This window comes from Parambassis ranga, chromosome 19 (assembly GCF_900634625.1).
Source record: "Parambassis ranga chromosome 19, fParRan2.1, whole genome shotgun sequence".
Taxonomy (NCBI): domain Eukaryota; kingdom Metazoa; phylum Chordata; class Actinopteri; family Ambassidae; genus Parambassis; species Parambassis ranga.
The window spans coordinates 19,530,866-19,551,649 of NC_041039.1; the positions used below are offsets into that span (position 1 = coordinate 19,530,866).

The 20,784-nt window shown below is 40.5% G+C and overlaps 2 protein-coding genes across 2 annotated transcripts; both read right to left on the reverse strand.

Annotated features, from left to right (window-relative positions):
* Nucleotides 1-13,409: 13,409 nt before the first annotated feature.
* LOC114451748 (troponin I, slow skeletal muscle-like) lies at nucleotides 13,410-15,686 on the reverse strand. Its single transcript, XM_028430573.1, has 8 exons — nucleotides 15,548-15,686; nucleotides 14,929-14,952; nucleotides 14,821-14,824; nucleotides 14,686-14,727; nucleotides 14,427-14,558; nucleotides 14,123-14,212; nucleotides 13,853-14,026; nucleotides 13,410-13,735 (listed from the first exon to the last, which is right to left on the reverse strand). Exons 2-8 carry the CDS (start codon nucleotides 14,937-14,939, stop codon nucleotides 13,649-13,651), a joined length of 540 nt encoding a protein of 179 aa, XP_028286374.1. The 5' UTR covers nucleotides 14,940-14,952; nucleotides 15,548-15,686; the 3' UTR covers nucleotides 13,410-13,648.
* Nucleotides 15,687-15,852: 166 nt separating this feature from the next.
* On the reverse strand, nucleotides 15,853-20,574 carry LOC114451749 (troponin I, slow skeletal muscle-like). Its single transcript, XM_028430574.1, has 9 exons — nucleotides 20,460-20,574; nucleotides 18,363-18,667; nucleotides 17,290-17,312; nucleotides 17,183-17,186; nucleotides 17,039-17,080; nucleotides 16,828-16,959; nucleotides 16,659-16,748; nucleotides 16,406-16,576; nucleotides 15,853-16,315 (listed from the first exon to the last, which is right to left on the reverse strand). The coding sequence occupies exons 3-9, from the start codon at nucleotides 17,298-17,300 to the stop codon at nucleotides 16,229-16,231; spliced, it is 537 nt and encodes a 178-aa protein (XP_028286375.1). The 5' UTR covers nucleotides 17,301-17,312; nucleotides 18,363-18,667; nucleotides 20,460-20,574; the 3' UTR covers nucleotides 15,853-16,228.
* Between the last annotated feature and the right edge of the window lie 210 nt (nucleotides 20,575-20,784).

A 20,784-nucleotide genomic window follows, 5' to 3' on the forward strand; every position in this document is an offset into this window, starting at 1 on the left:
CATAGCCCTTAACCTCATCCATCAACATGTCCCAACAAGTGAGGAACAAATACGGTGGAGCATTGTTTTATTGAAGAATAAACCACCTGTGGCAGTATTTTGTCATTTGTAAGCTCAGAATATTTTCAAGACCTCAAAGCTGAGGTCTAGACCTCCTTTGAAATTTTCGGAGAGTTTCATTGTAAGAGATCAGAGCAACCACTCCAGTTTGCCTCAGGTTATTTATTCAACAAAAGACAGGTATTTTTTTACCAGTATTACAGGCTGACAGAGGGAAACACATCCGAAAACCTTAAACAAACTATTGATTTGTACACCAATACTAATAATTAAAAATAAAAAACGACTTTTGTATATAGAGCAGCTATTAGCCTCCTGGTTCACCCGGGTTTGAAACCATCTTTACATTCTGTAACAACTCAATGGGAAGTTCCTCTGAGGTGTTTAGGCATTTCTTATTCCCTGAGACAGCACCTTGACCCTTGACTCCTTCTGGGCAGTTAATCAGTCTGCTATTGTCAAGAAGAGCCCTTTCTTCTTCACAATCAAAAGATCATTTCTCTCATACTTGTTTTTTTCTTCTTCATTCACTCATCATTGTTTTGAGGTTCCTTGTTGGGAAATGTTTACAACTGCAACATGTGTTTTGCTGGCTGTGAGACTATGAAGATTAGCACTGACGAGCGTTGGATTACAGGGTCCCTGCTGTGGTGTCAAAGGGCCTGCCTGGCTCTTTTCACCTCCGCCCTCAGTGGACCAAATCTTCAGTGATCAGTAGGACCTACTATCAATGATTTGCTTCAAGAAGATCAGAAGGCCTAGTCAGCTTTCAGGCTCACTATTGACCTGCAGCAGCCCCCATTCTCATGCCATCTTGTTAAAAACCAACACAAGAGGATTTCCCTTCAGAAACCTCATTTTAAACAATGGAGGTTACAAGCTTAATGGGTACCACTCAGATACATACACTATGATGTGGCAGCTCTCCTTAAAAAACACAAAAACAAGCCATTGTGGACAGGTGTACATACACCCTTGGGATATGCTAAAGTAAGGGTATGTAGCTCTGGACACCCATCTAGCTCTGCAGCTTTGCACATATTTGGATTAACCGAACACTAACAAGATGGTCAGAGCATCCTATAAAGAGCTTACAAACTCGTCACAAAACAAATGTGATTTCAAGGAAGGTTTGTCTGGTTTTATTGGGCTTCATAAACTAATTTAAAATCACAAAAAAATGCTACAAAAGAATTTAATGCACATTATACATTCTTAGATTTTAAATAGATTTTGTATAATCTGACTTCATTGTTTAGAGACACTCTTCATTAAACACATGTCAAAGTTTTTTTCCGTATCTCTGCATTGCGTTGCGTTGCGTTGCATGACACCAGACTAAAAAGTACCCTTCCAACAGCATAGATGCCGGGGGAGGCTGTTCTTTTTGTTGTCATGCTTGTGTGCTCAGCTGGACAGCTCATCTTGGGATCACCGCCAACGTTTTTTGAGGAAATATAAGAGGGCAACCTCCTGCAATCAGGCTGTGTTGGTGACCACTCGAGTGCAACACAGTGGTGAGTTGCCACTCATGATGCCGCCAGATCATTCTTTAGATGTAAACTCCTGATGAGCTGTGTGTATGTAGTCTAGACTGGTTCTGGAAACAGCTGTTGTGTGCTAAACAGCTGCTGGACGTGCTACAGTCTGCACATGAGAGATGAGAGGCACCTACAGCTTAGTCTATGTGTTTGTTACATGCTCCAGCATGTGTTAATATTAAGTTTGTGAGCAGCTGCAGGCCACTGCTGCCCTCTATGGACCTCTTAGGCAATTACAGTCTCTTCTCACTTGAGCCAAATTGGACATTGGACAGATTGGTGGGGCTCTTAAATTATATTACAGCTAACACACACGCACACCCACACAAAACGCAGTCACAATGTTGTTCAGTCTCTGGTGTTTCCTTTGACAAACATGCTTTGCAGGATCGACAGTGTTTCAGTTTGAATGGAGACTTCCTGCAGTGTGCATCAGTGGCACACTACTGAAAGCCTTGTATGCACAGGCAGCAGACATACAGACATACATTGAATACATCGACACATCTGACCCCAATGCTGTGCCCGTACCCCCTGTTGCTCTTCTGTGTTTTCCCAAGAGGGTCCTCACATTCATTTGGCTCATTTGAATTCCAGTATGGGAGACCTCTGATGAAAGGGGTGAACTATTACACTACACGACAAGACAGATTAATCACAGCAACTGTACACATTTCTGTTGACTTGTGTACATAAATCTGTCATTTTTTCACTTGCAACCAGTCTGAAGTCCGTAATGTTTAACTGTTTTGTATGGAATCTTATTTTAGATGCACATCTATGTACTTATTCCTAAAAAGGTTCAGCAGTAATACAAGCAGGCTTGGGTACAGTAGTGCCGTTGGATTAAGGTTATCTTTGGTTGCACTCTGCCAGTGGGAAACTGGTCTTGAAAAACATATTTTTTATATGCATAGTTTTTCCAAATGACGGCACCAAGATGTCAGGCATCTGGAACAACCCCTCTCACCTTTGGGCTTTGGGCAGCTCCTTTAATCACAGCAGTAGCTTTGGCAACTTTGATCCAACAGTGGTCAGACTATAAAATGCTCATAAAAATTAAGGGAACATCTAAACAACACACATGAAACTCCAAGTCAGTCACACTTCTGTGAAATCAGCCTGTCCAGTTAGGATCAACACTGACTGTGGATCAGTTCCAGCTGCTGTTGTGCTCTCACCCCTAGAGGTAGCATGAGGCGGTGTCTACAACCACACAGGTTGCTCAGGTAGTGCAGCTCATCCAGGATGGATCAATGCAAGCTGTGGCAAGAAGGTTTGCTGTGTCTGTCAGCACAGTGTCCAGAGCATGGAGGAGATACCAGGAGACAGGCCAGTACACCAGGAGACGTGGAAGGGCCTGCAGGATAAAAACAAACAACATAACAAACAGGCTGTTCAGCAGAAGATCCAAATGTTAGGACCATAGCCTTAAAGGCCAGGATCTGCACAAAACTCTGGCTTTTTTTTCATTATCTGTCAGGTGTATGAGAAAATATAAAATATGAGCTGATCACTGATGAACAACACACAAAGACTAATATATAAACGAGATTAAACACAAATTTGTAACTTTATCACTGTTCAGTAATGTTGCAATAGCTCCACCATGTGGTGAGGTCAGAGCTGTGGCAAACAACAGCATGCTCACGTTTCAGCTGATGTGACATTTTGTGGAAACATTTCTGAAGCCTGTACAGTTAATGTCAAGTATTTTAAACTCAATTAGTCTGCAGGATTACATGTCAATATATTAAACATACTTATCCCCTTTCACTGCCTTATAATTTGTTAGTAGAAGAATCGTGTAAGTAGCCTTTCTAGGTTTACATACACTTGTGTGAGCCACAGACTACTAAATTAATCAGTCACAAATTGCAATTGCAAATATGAGGTGAAATAACACTATTAACAACCAGCAGGTTTTGCTGTCACAACTAATAAAATGTGGGAATCGAACCAGGAGCCTTCTTGCTGGAGGGCTGCTGGCTGCTGCTTGTTTCAAATAACCGATCAGAAAAGTGTTTGTGGTGGTGATGTTGTCAGACCAACAGGGCAATGTTAATTGTTCAAAACACTCATACATGTCAAAAGGTTGGTTTACAGGACAGATGGCAAGATGTCCACTGGCAAAGTTCTACCACATGGTGGCGACATGTTTATTGAAATCCTGCCTCTGAGTTCATTTATCCAGTAAACTAACACCTGAAAATCTCAAATGATATAATTGATGACATTCATTCATTAAAATACTTAATAAATTAATAACTCAAGCGATACACTCCTCTGATGAATGAGTACATCCCCAATGACACCTTTCACAGGCTCCATCCCATCACTTTTGCCTCCCACACTACAGACTCCCCACAACTTCCCACTCCAGAGTCTCCCTTCCCCAAACCCCACATACACTTACACCAATCTGGAGAGAGATGCCACCCCCTCCTTACAATGTTTGATGATCTTTGTGAGGGAATAAGTGCTCTCATGGGCACACTGCATCAGTCCGTTCACTACAATACATCATGAAAAATAAATTAGGCTGCAGAAATAGATAGTAAACAAAACAAAAACATCATCATGTTGTTCATCATGTATGTAATATCTGGCAAATGTAGGCCTGTATTAAGTATTAAGTATGTATTAAGAAAGCTAAACTTGTTAGCAGCGTGTCTGTGGGAGTTAGCTTGTAGCCCGGCGGATGTTTGCTCAGTCAGATCCGCCTGTCGCTACTTCCAGCTCCGCGCAAAACATGGTCACGTCTGGCACCAAAATGTTACATGACGACCAGGAAGTAAAGAAATCGAGGGCTCAAAAAGGGAGTTCACGAACTAGTGGGCGACGTTCAATTTTTTATATACGGTCTCTGGTCTGAGCCTCGCAGCTTTCTCCAGTTGATTTTTGCATGGAAGCTACCGTAATTAGAGCGAGAGGCTTTTAGAGCCAGGCGGTATTCTGGTTTAAACCACTTCCGCGTTGGCCTAAAAAAGATCAGCCCTGATGTTTGCCGCCTGGGTATTTGACAGTCGGCTTCCTGGAGACAAGTGGGCGGAGCCTATCATGGAATTCATCGAATGATGTCATGACGTGGTGATGTCATCGATAGGACATATGTTTTTTTGATGACATATGTTGTTTTGATGACATCATATTGGAGGCCATCAAACAAGAGGAGGATACTGTAACGTTCAGAATAGGACACTTAACACTTTCAGGATTTCACAAAATGTTCAGGATAACGGAAGAAGTCTTCAGTACGGACATGACAGAACTCACTGAAACAGACCTGCATCCTACAATGGACAGAGAGCAGAGCGTTGAAGATCTTCAGCTGAGAGTTGAAGAACTTCAGCAGTGCTTAAATGTGGTAACATGGGAAAAGAACCATTTTACAACACTATATTGGGGCACAAGCAAGGTGATCGATAAACTCTACGGTGACTGGCACAGCTTTCTATCTGAGTTGGAAATGCTTCTACAGGAATTAGTGAAGGAAAAACTTGCTGCTAAATGGGACCAACTACATCAGCTGATAGAAGAAAAACAAAGAGACGTGGACACGTTGACAAATGTATTGCATGATCTTAAAAGCTTTGAAAAGGCTTTCCCAGCCGACACACATCCAAGTACATCCAGGTACCAGACAGTAGAGAATTCATCACAGCTTGGTTTTTCTGCTGAGGAACTGCAGTGGTTCACATCAAGGTGTGTTGCGGAGATGCCAGATTCCAGCCTACTGAAATTTGAGAAGAAAATTACCCGTCTTCAGTATGAGTTATATAAAGAAAGGAACAAAACGTCCCACATTAAAAACCAATATTTCAACACAAGGGTTAAGCTCCAGGATTCTCAGACGAATTGGATGAGCTACATTTGCAAGTTTAAAGTGAGACTACAGATGGTAGACAGTGAAATGTCAGATACAGATGAAATAAATGAGAAACTCATTGCTGAACTGGACCAACTACAACATATGATACAGGAAAACCAAAAAGAAAGTGTGAGGACAGGATTGACTGATCTTCAGTGTCAAGTAGAGAAGCCTAACCAAACTGACACTGTGCTGGAGACAGAAGACAGTTTAATCAAAACTACACCTGAGAGGAAACAAGAAGACCCTTTAATCGCCATGCCACCTGACGACCAAAGTAAAGACCAAAAAATGGTGTCTTCTGCCACTCAGACAGAAGACAAACAGATGGTCTCTTCTGCCACTCAGACAAAAGACAAAGAGATGGTCTCTTCTGCCACTCAGTCAGACAAACAGATGGTCTCTTCTGCCACTCAGACAGACAAACAGATGGTCTCTTCTTCCACTCTGACAGAAGACAAACAGATGGTCTCTTCTGCCACTCAGACAGACAAACAGATGGTCTCTTCTGCCACTCAGACAGAGGACAATCACATGGTGTCCTCAGGTGAGCCAGTTCAGACTAAAAGTTCCTGGTGGCCCAGTGCTAAAACCCTTTGCAAAATAGCTCTACCTTTGGGCCTTGTGGTTGCATCTGTTATAGCGTACGACAGGATAGGTGCAACGTGTGAAAAGATTATAACAAACATAGTGGGGTGTCAGTGATTAGCCATGCATATTAAAATCATTGTAACACCTGTGAACATGGGCAGTGAACACTTTGCCTTCAAAGTTCATGTGTTAAAGCAGAAATGTGCTCCTAGTGTGCAGCTATTTGCATTTTATTGACAACTCACAGACAGTAACTACAAGTTGAACAGATGTTGGTGGTGGAGATAACAGCCATCATTTAGCTGACGGTGACGTCAATCTGCTGTCTTGATGTGACAGTTAATGTTAGCATGTAGCATATAGCCTAGCAAATAGTTGGCAAGTAGCCGCCAAATGAATGATAGCTTGATGAGGCGACACGTGACGTCCATTGCCATGGAAACCACATGGTTTATACCGGTAGTCTTCTTTAAGACTTATATAAATACTATTGTATTATAATATTATCTAAATACTATACATCATAATATTAATATGTTTACCATCGTGATTACTACCAATATGAAGTGCAATTTAAATATTAATACACAACTTAGAAAACAATATGAACAAACGTGCACCAGGCAAAAGATTGACACGGATAAATATGTGGAAGATTGTGGAGATGAAGTATACATTAAACCAGGAAACCAAGTAAAAAATAAACATTTAATTAGATGAAATCGCTTAGTGAAATGCATGCGTTGTCGCAGGCAATTTACGTAACCACGAGCGGCCCGCAAGTTGCATTACCATGGCAACGTGATGACGCTTCCGTCCAGAGCAGCTGCTAACCGACGTTAGCTTTCATCGTCTTTCAATCTAGTTGTTGTCAAAAATGAAATAACCACATGCTCACTTCAACAAGTGTCTCCATGTTACATCTACACACCCCATTTGCCATTATTTCATTAGGAAACGCTGTCGCACACAATTATATCAAGCACCGTTGCATTAGAAAACAACTTTTATCGATAACATAAACGTGTATGTCGACATAGATGGTCGTGCTGGGCCGGTTCGTTTGTGTTAAATAATAATATCATAGTGATTGTTTCCTAAAAACGTTTATTAAGGGCCAAATCGCTTAGAGAAATGCGTGAATTGTCGGAGCAACATGACTATCAAATCTGCACGTTTGATTGACTGTGTATCTTTTCATTTAGATCGTCATTTCATTTAAAACAGAGAACATGCACTCTTTAGCTAACTGCATATGGGATCGAAAAGAATCATGTTTTCCATATAGTCCGGCTGAGGAAGCGGCCTTCAAGCAGCAGATAGTTCGTGTAATAATAACCATCCCTCATTCATTTCTATTGGCGCGCATGTCCGTGGTGTCCACACATATTGAAAACCCGTGGTGTCCCTACGAAAATGCCCCGCATTGACTCTATGGAGACAGTTTTCCGTGGTGCCTGCACGTAATTTTTACAACTTTTCGTGTTGGTGCCACGTAATGCAGCGTTAACAATCCGTGCGTATGTCACATATTTCTGTGACATCAGGTTGCCATGGGAGGCCATCAAACAAGAGGAGGATACTGTAACGTTCAGAATAGGACACTTAACACTTTCAGGATTTCACAAAATGTTCAGGATAACGGAAGAAGTCTTCAGTACGGACATGACAGAACTCACTGAAACAGACCTGCATCCTACAATGGACAGAGAGCAGAGCGTTGAAGATCTTCAGCTGAGAGTTGAAGAACTTCAGCAGTGCTTAAATGTGGTAACATGGGAAAAGAACCATTTTACAACACTATATTGGGGCACAAGCAAGGTGATCGATAAACTCTACGGTGACTGGCACAGCTTTCTATCTGAGTTGGAAATGCTTCTACAGGAATTAGTGAAGGAAAAACTTGCTGCTAAATGGGACCAACTACATCAGCTGATAGAAGAAAAACAAAGAGACGTGGACACGTTGACAAATGTATTGCATGATCTTAAAAGCTTTGAAAAGGCTTTCCCAGCCGACACACATCCAAGTACATCCAGGTACCAGACAGTGGAGAATTCATCACAGCTTGTTTTTTCTGCTGAGGAACTGCAGTGGTTCACATCAAGATGTGTTGTGGAGGTACCAGATTCCAGCCTACTGAAACTTGAGAAGAAAATTACCCGTCTTCAGTATGAGTTATATAAAGAAAGGAACAAAACGTCCCACATTAAAAACCAATATTTCAACACAAGGGTTAAGCTCCAGGATTCTCAGACGAATTGGATGAGCTACATTAGCAAGTTTAAAGTGAGACTACAGATGGTAGACAGTGAAATGTCAGATACAGATGAAATAAATGAGAAACTCATTGCTGAACTGGACCAACTACAACATATGATACAGGAAAACCAAAAAGAAAGTGTGAGGACAGGATTGACTGATCTTCAGTGTCAAGTAGAGAAGCCTAACCAAACTGACACTGTGCTGGAGGATACACCAGACCAGAGGGGTGTCAGTGCAGTACAGATGGACATCCCTAAGCAAAGTGAAGACAGTTTAATCAAAACTACACCTGAGAGGAAACAAGAAGACCCTTTAATCGCCATGCCACCTGACGACCAAAGAGAAGACCAAAAAATGCTGTCTTCTGCCACTGGGAAAGAAGACAAACAGATGGTCTCTTCTGCCACTCAGACAGAAGACAAACAGATGGTCTCTTCTGCCACTCAGACAGAAGACAAACAGATGGTGTCTTCTGCCACTCAGACAGAAGACAAACAGATGGTCTCTTCTGCCACTCAGACAGAAGACAAACAGATGGTGTTTTCTGCCACTCAGACAGAGGACAATCACATGGTGTCCTCAGGTGAGCCAGTTCAGACTAAAAGTTCCTGGTGGCCCAGTGCTAAAACCCTTTGCAAAATAGCTCTAAGTTTGGGCCTTGTAGTTGCATCTGTTATAGCGTACGTCAGGATGGGCGCAAACTGCTACTGTTTCATACAATAAAGTATGTAAGATAGTTGTATGTTTGTACAAACAGAGGAAACAAGAAGACACTTTAATCGCCATACCACCTGATGACCAAAGAGAAGACCCTTTTCCTCCTTTCCTGCCTTTTGCTGAAAAACTAGAGGAAACGAATACATTTCAATCATGAAAGACTCAGAGAACTAAATGAGAAATATTTATTAAGTACAAAGTTTGAATGTGCATTGGCGTCCTAGACCCCTAGATTGCTGCTAGGCAATCACACTAATAAACTCTTGTTCTTCACCCTCTTTCTTCTTTTTCTTTTTTATTCTTCTGTATGTTTTTTGGCGCAGCGTGTCTTCAGCAAACATTGACTGATTTCAGCCATTCAACTATCAACATGTTCATCTCACAGAGGACATTCCGGGTCAACTTCAAGTTTTTTTTCAAAAAATTATAGTTTTTCAAATATTAAGCAATTTCGGTGTCATCTGCCAAATGTATCTCCTCCTACAAATTTCAAGCTACAGACTCCATCTTAGTTCTAAAACACTCATTAGATGCTGCTCTATCAAACTTGTATTCAGAATTATCGTTTCCACGCGCCAGGCTGTCAAAGGTGGAGTGGTTTTTGAGGTCTCCTCTGAGTTTAACATGGCAGGCAGAGCTGTTATCATAGTGACAGGCTGACACACAAGAAGCATACAAAGCAGCCATATTTGTAGTCTTTACCACATTTTAAGCATTATATGTGTCAGCCTGTGCTTCTTTTAATCTTATGGTATTATTCCAGCCTCAGACCTTTCATATGGTATATTCACAGGCTATTCTTTAAGGTCATGACTTCATACTGTTCTTGTCTTCAGCAGTGTCTCTTTCATATCTTCATGATGAGATTTTCTACTTTTAAAAATAAGAGCTTCATCTTTTCAAATTCTTAACCGTGTTTCAGCAAATTAAATTCAGATTGCTGATTCTCCAGCAATTCAGAGCAATCCTTCACATCAGCATGTATATATATATTTTATATAAAGTTTTTTTTTAATTATTAATGATTCTCTTTTTTGTAAAACAGAAAAACAAGATAAAAATACAATTGTTTCAAATATACAAATATTCCAAAATGCAATAATAAAGAAACTATAAACCATAAACCTACAAAATACTCAAAAGTACATTACATTATGCATTATACAGGTAATGACTGATACTGTCTCCATGTGCTGCCACATGGGGGCAGTATTTAGTCATGTTCATCTCTTTCTGCTAAAGCGGCTCGTTGCACCTTCATCCTCTGCTCAGTTTCCTCCCGCAGCTTTCATGCAGAACCTGCCAACAGTCCTATGTGGAGTGTTGTGTAAATATAGAGGCAGGTAAACAAAACAAATAAATAGTTCTCCACACCAGTTAAATAAAAAAAAAAATTAACAAAAGAGCCATTTGAAGAGCATTATTAGCATTATTGAGTTACATGCAAACAGAGGAATATATATTATATATTAGTGTTTCTTTACATTTATGTGAAATTAGAATATAGTAAAAACAATATTTCCCAAATGTAAAAAAAAAAATCCAGCAAATGCTTTTGTCTGTTTTCTATGCAAAGTGTCAACGAGAGGCAGAGCACGTGTTAACATAACTGATGAGAGTTTGTGCAGAGGTGACAAAAAAGGTGAATGAGCAGATAATCCACAGGCATGTAAGATGTTCAACTTGCTGTTAAAGTTAGACAACACTGCTCTGACAGAGATATTAGTTTAATGCTTGCAGTTATATTAACAGAATAAACACATTATGCAAAGTTGCACATATTTGTTTTTGCATCTGTAAACATATTTGCACATTCTAAATCCTACCTCTGACAATTATGCATAAACAATGCACCTTAAACACTGATAACACTTTACCCTCTGTACATAGAACTGCACATTTTGCTCATTTTATTTTTCTTATTGCTTCTTGCTTATGCGTATTTTTATTCATTCTTATGCCTAAAATAAGTCTACTGTTTTTTATCTTAGTTTAGTTGTACAAAGTCTTATGAAGGGTTAGGGTAAAAGTAAGAACTTCATTGCTCAGTGTGACTGTAAAGTGCTCTGCATTGGACAATAAACGTCTGGAATCTTGAATCTTGAATCATTAGGTCATTCACAGAACTCAGCAATCAAATCAGTGTGTGTGTGTGTGTGTGTGAAGGAGACACTGTCCTCATTCTGAGACTTGAGCGTGGAAAGTCAATCAGATTTATGGTGTCTGTGATGAATTTGAATGGCTCTCTAAAATAGAGGGTGTCTGTACATGAACAGTGACATCAATCGTTGCATCACAACAATTCAATTCAAACAGGAAAGGAGGTTATAAAACGTCAGTCATGCCCAAACGTGCTCAGACATCAAGGTTTGTACAGCACCTGTCAGAGGGAGTGACAGCACGTGTTTAAAAAAGGTGACTAAACTAAAGCCAGGTCACAGTCACAACCTCCCACATGACCACGGTCAGAGTCTCAAAGTCAGGATCCACAAACAGAGCGGAGAACTCTGCTTTGTAGCATCCACAGACACATGAACACAAGCACATGATGGACTATATCAACATGTCCATAAGCATTTAGGAGTGACTACTGAGACTGAGGTTTTTATACCCATACCCACAAATTTCTAATGGCAACAACACTGTGCACGTTTGTCCAGCTGACTGAAAAAGTTGTAAGGACATCGTTTTTCCATACACCATCATCTTTGCTCTATATATGTGGAATTAAAGACTGTAGTGGCCTAAAAACACAAGAGCGCCTTAGAGGAAGAACAAAGCCAAAGGTTACTCCTGGTTTATTTAGGGCCGCAGAGGAACAAGGACAGGTGCTCGTCAGGACATGATGGTTTGTAAACTGAGCCAGCCAGACTTCAAACTGCGTCACTGTCGTAACAGAGAGTCAAAAGGCTCGCTCTAAAGGCGGTGACTCGTGCCCTCACATAAGGATAGACAGACAGCCGACAATTAAACAAGTGTAGTTAAGCAACACACCCCAGGACCAATGCTATTTGCAGATATCATTTACTTTTAAAGAGAGACCATAGTGCATGGCTAAAGTTAGCGAGCAAACAGACAGATAAGATGCAGACATGCACCTTTTGTTAAATGATATCCCTTATTAATATCACTATTGGGATGTTTTCCTTATGCAGTCATGGTTTGGTACTTACCATGACTGTATACACTCACACAGTGTAAGTTATATGGCCTGTACATATTCAGTCTTGGAGACATTTAGAATATAAAACATGTCTCGTAAGAGACACAGTTACAATTTAAAGCAGTTTTCAGAATGCAGTTGAATAACACATTACAAAAATAATACTTGTTACATAGCTGTAGTTTATTTGACTCTGATCATAGCGAGCTACCTGCTCAGCTGAATCGTTTGCTGACAGCAGAACAGGTGCTCCCAGTCTGTTCGGGGACCTGTGCTGTCATGATCCTGAGTGTCTGGGTTATGTTGGTATGATTGTATTTTCATGGTTTGATTGTTTCCTGTTTTATTCTGACAGTCTCGTTCTCCTTGTGTATCCCTGTGTCAGTTTTACCTTCTTGTGTTTTCCCTCCTTTGTGATCAGCTGGCCCGCCCTAATGTTTTTCACTTGTGTCTGATTGTCTTCCCTGCCCTTGTGTATTTACTGGCTGTGTCTCCCTTTGCTCCTTTGCCAGATTGTCTTGTGTGTTAGTTCTGAGTATTCCAGCAATCTAGTTTCCAGTGACTTCTGACTGCTTTTTAGATTTTTTCCAGTGTTGATCGCTATCATGTGTTTGCCTCCCGACTCTAGAGAGCTGCTTTTTCTCTGTTGTACTATTGCTTGGTTTGACTGCCTTACTGTGTATCGATCCCTTGCCTGGACTGTGACTCACGAGATGTCTTATTAAGTTAGGTCTGTATTAAGTTAATGGAAGTGATTTTCACAACTATTAAATCTGAGCCTGCTTTTGAGTCCAAAACACCTGATTTTCTGACATGTGCTGTGTCTGCGCCATAGTGCTGTCCAAATGTGTAGTGAGACTTTTTAGTCCCTATATAGTACACTCAATCCCACAATGCATCATGAAAAGTAGTGTGCAACCGAAGGTCACGACATTAGCAATACGTCCTACAAATAGAATGATCTTTTTAACTCATGTAATATGACCTGTTAAGTTTGTGTTATTGGTTGTGGAGTGGTGGTGTCCTGATGACCACACAGGGTGTGAATATTGAATCTAGATGTATAATAGCAGGTACAGTAGTAGTAGCATTAATCACATTGACGTTTTAATAACTTGCAATGCCTATAATTACAATAAATAAAACCAGGAGCAGGAAAGGATTCATGTCTGAGAGCTGGAAGGTAAAAATGAAGGAGCCGTTTTTAGTTTGTTATATTTCTGTATTATCGTGGTCTTACCCAGAAAACTCCCAGAAAACACATTTTGTTTGTTCTACGTTGAAACATAGTTCTGACATGAAACCTCCATACAGAGAAACATACACCATTTCATTCCTTTGGATCTAGATCTTCTTCTGCACACTGCATGTTAAGTCTACACACACTCATCCACTGTACAACAGTATTTGTACTTAAAGTGCTCGGAGCGACAGATAAAACTACTGCCCAGCATTGAACAGCTTCTTCCTGCCCTCCATCCCAGACATGGCCTCCACGTTCTTACGCCAGTCTGTCACTTCCTCTTTCTGTTTGTAGAAAGAAGAAAAAAAACATTCTTAGTGATAGAATATATTAAACCCTGAAACACATGCAATACAGCACGATCTGACGATGAAGTCCATCTGCTGTCATAGTTACGGTACCTTCTCCTCCTCCTTCTTCACAGTCTTCAGGTTGGCCTTGAAGTCCACAGACTCTTTGACCTTAGCGCCCAGCAGAGCACCCAACATGGCGTCGGCTGAGATCTTCACCCTCTTCAGGGCGGGTCGCTTCATCTTGCCCTTCAGCTCGATGATCTTCAGAGACAGATTTTCAATCTGCAGGAAACAATAACGAATGTTACTATTCAGCCAATTAATAATCATATATAGACCATCAAAACCTCGTATGAATCATTTAATATGAATGAATACCTCTTTGTTGTTTTTGACCACCTTGGAATCAATGTCATATCGCTCTTCATCTACCACATCGATCTTATGATGTAGTTCTTTGCACAAAGCCTACAGACAGAGAGGGAATAAAAACCACTTATATCTGCTGCATAACGTTTTATTTTTCTAATAATAAACCAACATGTTAAATTTGTGTGTAGTGCTGGATGGAAGCTAGCCTCTACCGCACCTGTTGGCCATTACCACGCTGCGTACATGGCAGCTATATGCACTAGGAGGATGTTTATTTATGGAGCATCGTGGACCGTGTTATTTCACATACTTGCAGGTCCTGTATGGACAAACCAGACAGCTGAAGCGGAGGGACCCTCTCCTTCAGAGAAGCTTCTTTCTCCAACTTCTTTTCCTCCTTCTCCTTCTCCAGCATCACAGCTGCCATTTTCAGCAGCTTGGTCTAAATTATGTAAAAAAAAAGAAAAAGAAAAAAAAAAAAGTGAAATGACGTGATTGCAAACACTTTGAGAAGGAAAAGAAGCCGTTGAATTATAATCAGCTGTACTACAAACAAAGGAAGAGTTTACCTTAAGAGCTAGTCTGCGTGATGCAGAGATCTTTGACTTTTTCTACAAATAAAAACAAACATGTGTCACAACATATAAGCAAAACTAAACATGAAAACATACAGTGACATAATAATAATTATATAAACAACTTACTGGTCTGTGGACATTATAATGTAGAAAAAGAAAAGTAAAATCTATTAATGTCAATTACTGATTTTAGACATGCAAATGTGCATAATTATATAAAAACTGATTACTTACGCTTCAGACATGGTTGTTTTTAGTCTGGAAAAGAAGGTTTTATATTTTTGTCATCAAACAGGAAGCATTACGTATAATTATAATTGATAAATTCATATAATTCATAATTATGCCTTTAATTTCTCCCACCGCACACGCAGTTTGTTCTCTTGCATAACTTGGCTCCAACTTAGAGTTGGAGCCATTCAGACCTTGGAATGGTAACATACCAACATTAAACCTCTAAATTAGCAACACTGCATGCTTGAGTGCTGCAGATGGTTGGGATGATAGCCCCTATTTAAGCTCTAATGGAGCTAATCCAGTTTAAAGCCCAATTCAAAATACTATATGTTTTCTTTTTTTAAATAATATACAACATAATGTACTCACAGTAGATCAGACTGTGCATAGTTATATGTTGGTATAGTAAAGTTACATCTGATTTACTTTAGACATTAATAAAAGGCTTACACAGACAGAGTACCCATCGAACAATCTCTGTATAAATATTACATTTTATGAGCTGTAAGTTTGCCTGCATGTCTCACGACGCTTGCTTCTACTTAAATGAATTTTACATCAACGCAGCAGGTGAAAAAGCCAGCCCGTAAAAAATATCTTTCACGCCAACACGTACCTTTTTTTATTTATCTCAGAGAAGAAAAGCCCCTTTATGTGATCACTCTCCGGCTTCTTGTCAATGACCAGAAGAAAACTCAAGTCAAACTTAACGTCTCCTTTTGTCTTCTGTGAGTGGCCAACTAAAATAGCCTGCCCTCTCCTGACAGTTCATCACCACACTTCTGCCCTCCTCCTCCTCCACTGCAGCACACTCAACGACACATTTAACATTATCGACCATTTTATCTGATGTGTCGAGATTGTTAATTGCATATTTTTTGCATATACATTTTAATATAAAAGACAAGAAAAACACTCAAGTTCAAGTAAATGGTCACAGTGGTTTAATCGTGTTTTAGACAGTGAGAGCGCCATCATCTGTGTCATGCAAACACTGCACCTTGAAAGTTTTACTTAATCTTCCTTCAGTACAATTCCAGTATGCAAAGAGTACAGTATATAACACGGCCTATACGTCTGCAGTTATGACATACAGTAGTATTTATTCTAGTTTTGAGTATTTTACAGCAGGTTCTATTTCATCCTGACATGAAACCCGCCTGAGTTTTGACTCTAATTCTGACATAAAGGGATTTATTTTTTAAAACAATGGACATAAACATTACAAATTGAGGGTTTACTTCAGGAAGACGACCTTTTCTTAAGGTCATTAACCCTTAATACTACCAGCACCTTCTTATTGTCCGGCATTGAACAGCTTCTTCCGGCCCTCCATGCCAGACATGGCCTCCACGTTCTTACGCCAGTCTGTCACTTCCTCTCTCTGTGGGTTTGAACATAAACATGCAAACAGTTGGTTACGATTGTTTTCATGTCATTTTGTATTTTTAGAGTATTTTCACATCACGTTTACCTTCTCCTCGTCTTTCTTCACTGTCTTGAGGTTGGCCTTGAAATCGGCCTTCATGAGTTTAGAGGTGTCGGTGCATGCGCCCAGCATATCGTCTGTCGTTTTCTTCACCCTCTTCAGACTGGGCCTCTTGATACCCTTCAGCTCAATGATTTTCTGACTCAGCGCCTGGATCTGTGCAGCAAACATCACCGTTTAGGAAGAACTACAACAGCTAGTGAATACATTAAGTTAACATATGACACATTTTCTGTACCTCCTTCTCATTTTTGGCTACTTTAACCTCCATGTCATAACGTGCTTCATCTGCTACATCTATCTTATTATATAACTCTCTGCACAGATCCTGTGAAAAGGAGTAAAAAGAGAGCAGTCAAAGTGATGTAAAAAAATAACTAATTAGTGAATTAGCACAGCGGCAGTACCTGAAGCTCCTGCATGGACAGACCTGACAGCTTGAGTGGGGGGGAGCACTCGCTCACAGCCCGCTCTTTCTCCAGTTTTTTCTCTGCACTTTCAGCCACCAGCATGGAAGCCGCCTTCTTCAGCAGTTTAGACTAAAAGACAATAAGGCCTGAATGAATCCCAAGACACTGTCCAATCACAGTAGACACAATTCACAGTGCATAGACCTACTTTTAAAAGAAGGCGGCGTGTGGCTGAATATTTTGTCTTTCTCTGTAACAAAGAGCAACGTTTACATATTAAAAAATAAGCTGTAACTGTAGATGTGGCCAAAATAATGTGAACATTTAGACACTTCGTTGATAATTGACTCACCGGTCTTCATCATCACATGACATGGAAGAAAATAAACATACATACGCATGTGAAAAATTTTAATATGTCAGGAATTGTGGGTCCTTTTAAGAACCACTGATACTCACCCCTCAGACATGGCTGCAGCTGACTTTGGAATGAAAAGAAATCTTAATTAGTCATATATTTGACCACAAACTGTGTACTTTTGATACTTATAAGGAAAATTATCCTCAGACTTTAATGATAACTTGGTAATGTGATGGGGGGGGGGGGGGGCAGTGGAGGACAGGTGTATTTTAGTTTTTACGTGAAGCCTGTGCCACAGCTATATTTGGCCACATTGCCCCCGTGCTTTGGTGTGTCCCATCAGCTGCTGTGGCCTTGATAATGCCAGAGAAAGCAACGCTGCACAAAGGTTTGGCAGCAAGGACGGGACGGCACCAAATCCACGAGGGATGAAAGAGCACATAAAAAACACAGTTCTCATTCTGGATTATGTTTCATGTTGTTTGTTTTCTGTCTCACGGGCTACTTAATGTGTCACCAACATACACAACACATTCCCGGTTAGCTGGTTACAATGAACATGAGAAAACAATTGATAAACAAATGATTTATGCATCACTAAAAAATACGAACATGTCAGCAAATAAAAGCATGTCAGGGATGATTTGTACAATGATTTGCTTTAAACTAAACCAGTCAGAAAGGGGTGAAAGACAAGGTAAACAAGCTTAACCGCATTGCCCTCTCCACCCAGGAGCTTGTCAGTTTTAATACGAGTAAACAAGCATACCATCATCACTTATCGCAGCAGCCATCACATCACCTTTCAGGACACTAAAAGGGTCAAGCATGCTGTAAGGAGTGCCAGTAATTCATACTAAGGCGGGTAAAGCGTCAGGTTACATTTCCTCTCTTAAGATCAAGATATCATCAAGAAGCTTGAGGTGTCGTGGAAGTCACAGCAGGCACGGACGTTAAATTACTTTAAGACCTTAACAAAAGTAACGACATAGCAGAGATTCCCTCACATAAATACCAGGTGCAGTATCTGTGTCAGGAGCGCATGCAGTCTTCGCTGCTCCCTACATATAAAGCTGGACTGTAAATGTACTTGGATCCCTGCAGGAGTAAAGGTGCCACATTCATAATAAAACTGATCGGTTTCAATTTTCAACTTTGGTTTCAAACTTACCTTGAAGGGGAGAGGAGATCAGACGGAGCGGTGATGGGCCACGTAAAAGGAAAGCACTTTATGGTTAATAGCTAAAGATCTGTGTATTCAAGGTATCATGTGAATGGCTTGCTAAAATAGACCCCTGTCCACCTGACAATAGCTACATCATAATGCACGATCCCTTTTTGATTTGCCCTCAACCCGTGACCCATTTGTTTCATGTGATTGCACAACCCATACCTCACACGTCCCTCACCTCACGGACAGCTGAGCTCTCCTCTCTGCAGACGCCAGGCACTCAGAACCTGTTTCCTCTCTGAGCCCTGGTGGAATAAGACCAATCAGTCGTTTTAAAAGCCAAATGTTTACAAGGTTCATTAAAATCAAATGTTTTAATAGTTTTAGTGTTTATTAATGTAATCTAAAAAACATGACTTCCATCTAATAATAACTGTGCACACATATACACTTCATTCACTGGCTGGCAGGGATGAATGACAGATATCAGGACGTCATCTGTCTCCATCAGCAAATGCTTTAGAATTAAACACAGGCATCCACCCCAGTGAGCACTGTGTCTACAGCTTAAAGGAGAAGCACTCATCCAAAACAATAGAAGCTGGCATAACCTTTTTATTGGGTCTATTATGTTTTAAAAAGCACTGAGTGGCAACCACCAGTCCAGTGTCCACCTCTCACTCGTTGACAGCTAGGATAGGCTCCAACCGCCCCATGATCCGGTAGAGGATAAAGTAGGTTAAGAGAATGGATGGATAGATGGTATTATTTCTGCATTATGCCCACAAGAGGGGAAATATGTGCATATGTTAGCAATCGACGCTTTGCAAATATTCAATATCAGCAGCAATTTATAGCATTTGCTTCATCTGGGAGTATTATTATACCCGATTACTGACTTGACACCACATTCCTAAAATATTCAATATCAGCAGCAATTTATAGCATTTGCTTCATCTGGGAGTATTATTATACCCGATTACTGACTTGACACCACATTCCTAAAAATTGCAGAAAACATCAGTAACTTTCCACTGTACTATTCACAGTGTTGTTGTCTCTTATTTTACATAACTGTTGTTGCACTTTATGTTCTTTTTTGCTTTGGCATCAAATCAGTACTCAGTATATAAACATTTTAGGCCCTTGGTAAAAAAATAAAAAGTACATTCTTCTTTGTAGGTTTTATCCTAAGTGCTGCAGTATAGGATTAACAAAAAAAAGTTATCCCCAAAAGTGCTGTCATCAGCACCCTGATTGGACCCTGTCTGGACCCTGTCTGACCACCAGCAGGTGCAGCTGTGCTCACTGGACGCTCACTGAGAGTGATCTAACACACCCTCTGCTATCTATTCTGACCAGATTTCCTCAGCACATGACAATTTGTGTGTCTGTCTCACAGTAATGTAAAGTGATACAGCTGAGCTCAGTGTGCAGTAGGAGACTCAGTTACTCTGAGACAATGCGACAGGAATTAACACCAGTAGCCACGGCTGGATTTTTATCCATACAGTGTAATCCCTGGTAAACCATGCAGTGGATAGCTGAGGGTTCAGTGGTTAAAGTCCTGTATAGCCCGTTTGTGCATTGATCCACTGAACTTAGATGTTAAGGTATGTTATCTGCATAGTTGGGTTCTATTGTCCATGGGTCACCTTGTCCTTCTGTCTGCTATATCTGCAGCTGATGGTTATTTATTGTTTGTCCACAATCAATATATTCTGACATTATGGACAAACTGTGGAAATGTTTCTAGACTGACAATCGCAAACCTCCACTCATTTAGTAATTGTTGGAACATATAAAGAGAATTTAGATGATACTTTGTGTGTTTGTCAGCTTCCTGTTTTAATACGGCATACAAGTACAAAGCAATGATCTTCTCAGGTTTGGTGTGGAAGAACCAGCCTGTCCTGACCTCATCACCCTTTACAAGACTTTGATGGGAACTAGAAAACACCACAGCTTAGGACGTGAATGGATTTTTTTATCCATAGAGTATATGGCTCTCTGTGCAGCAGAGGCAGACTGTTCCTGTGTTTACATTTCCTATATTGGCTTAAATGTGTGTCAGTGTGTAAATCTGTGAGAGCTTACCCTTCTATTCCTCTGCAGTACCTGCTGCGCCACACTGGTGTTTTTACTCCATGTAACTGCACCTCATTCTTCTGAGGGTAAATCCTTCCCCCTAGTGGTTAGATGGAAACACTGCAACTTAAAAAAAAATACCAGTGATCAGTCACACGTGATTTAACAGAGCTGCTGAGAGTATGTTTACACTCTTTCTATCATCTAAATGTGAGTGTCTGTATATCTGTAGAAAGAGAGATATTTCGATACCTGCTCCACCAGCTGTTGATCCTCCATCCTGTCACTCCTTCACTCAGCTGCTTCAAAGCTTCCATCTTTCCCTCTTGGCATT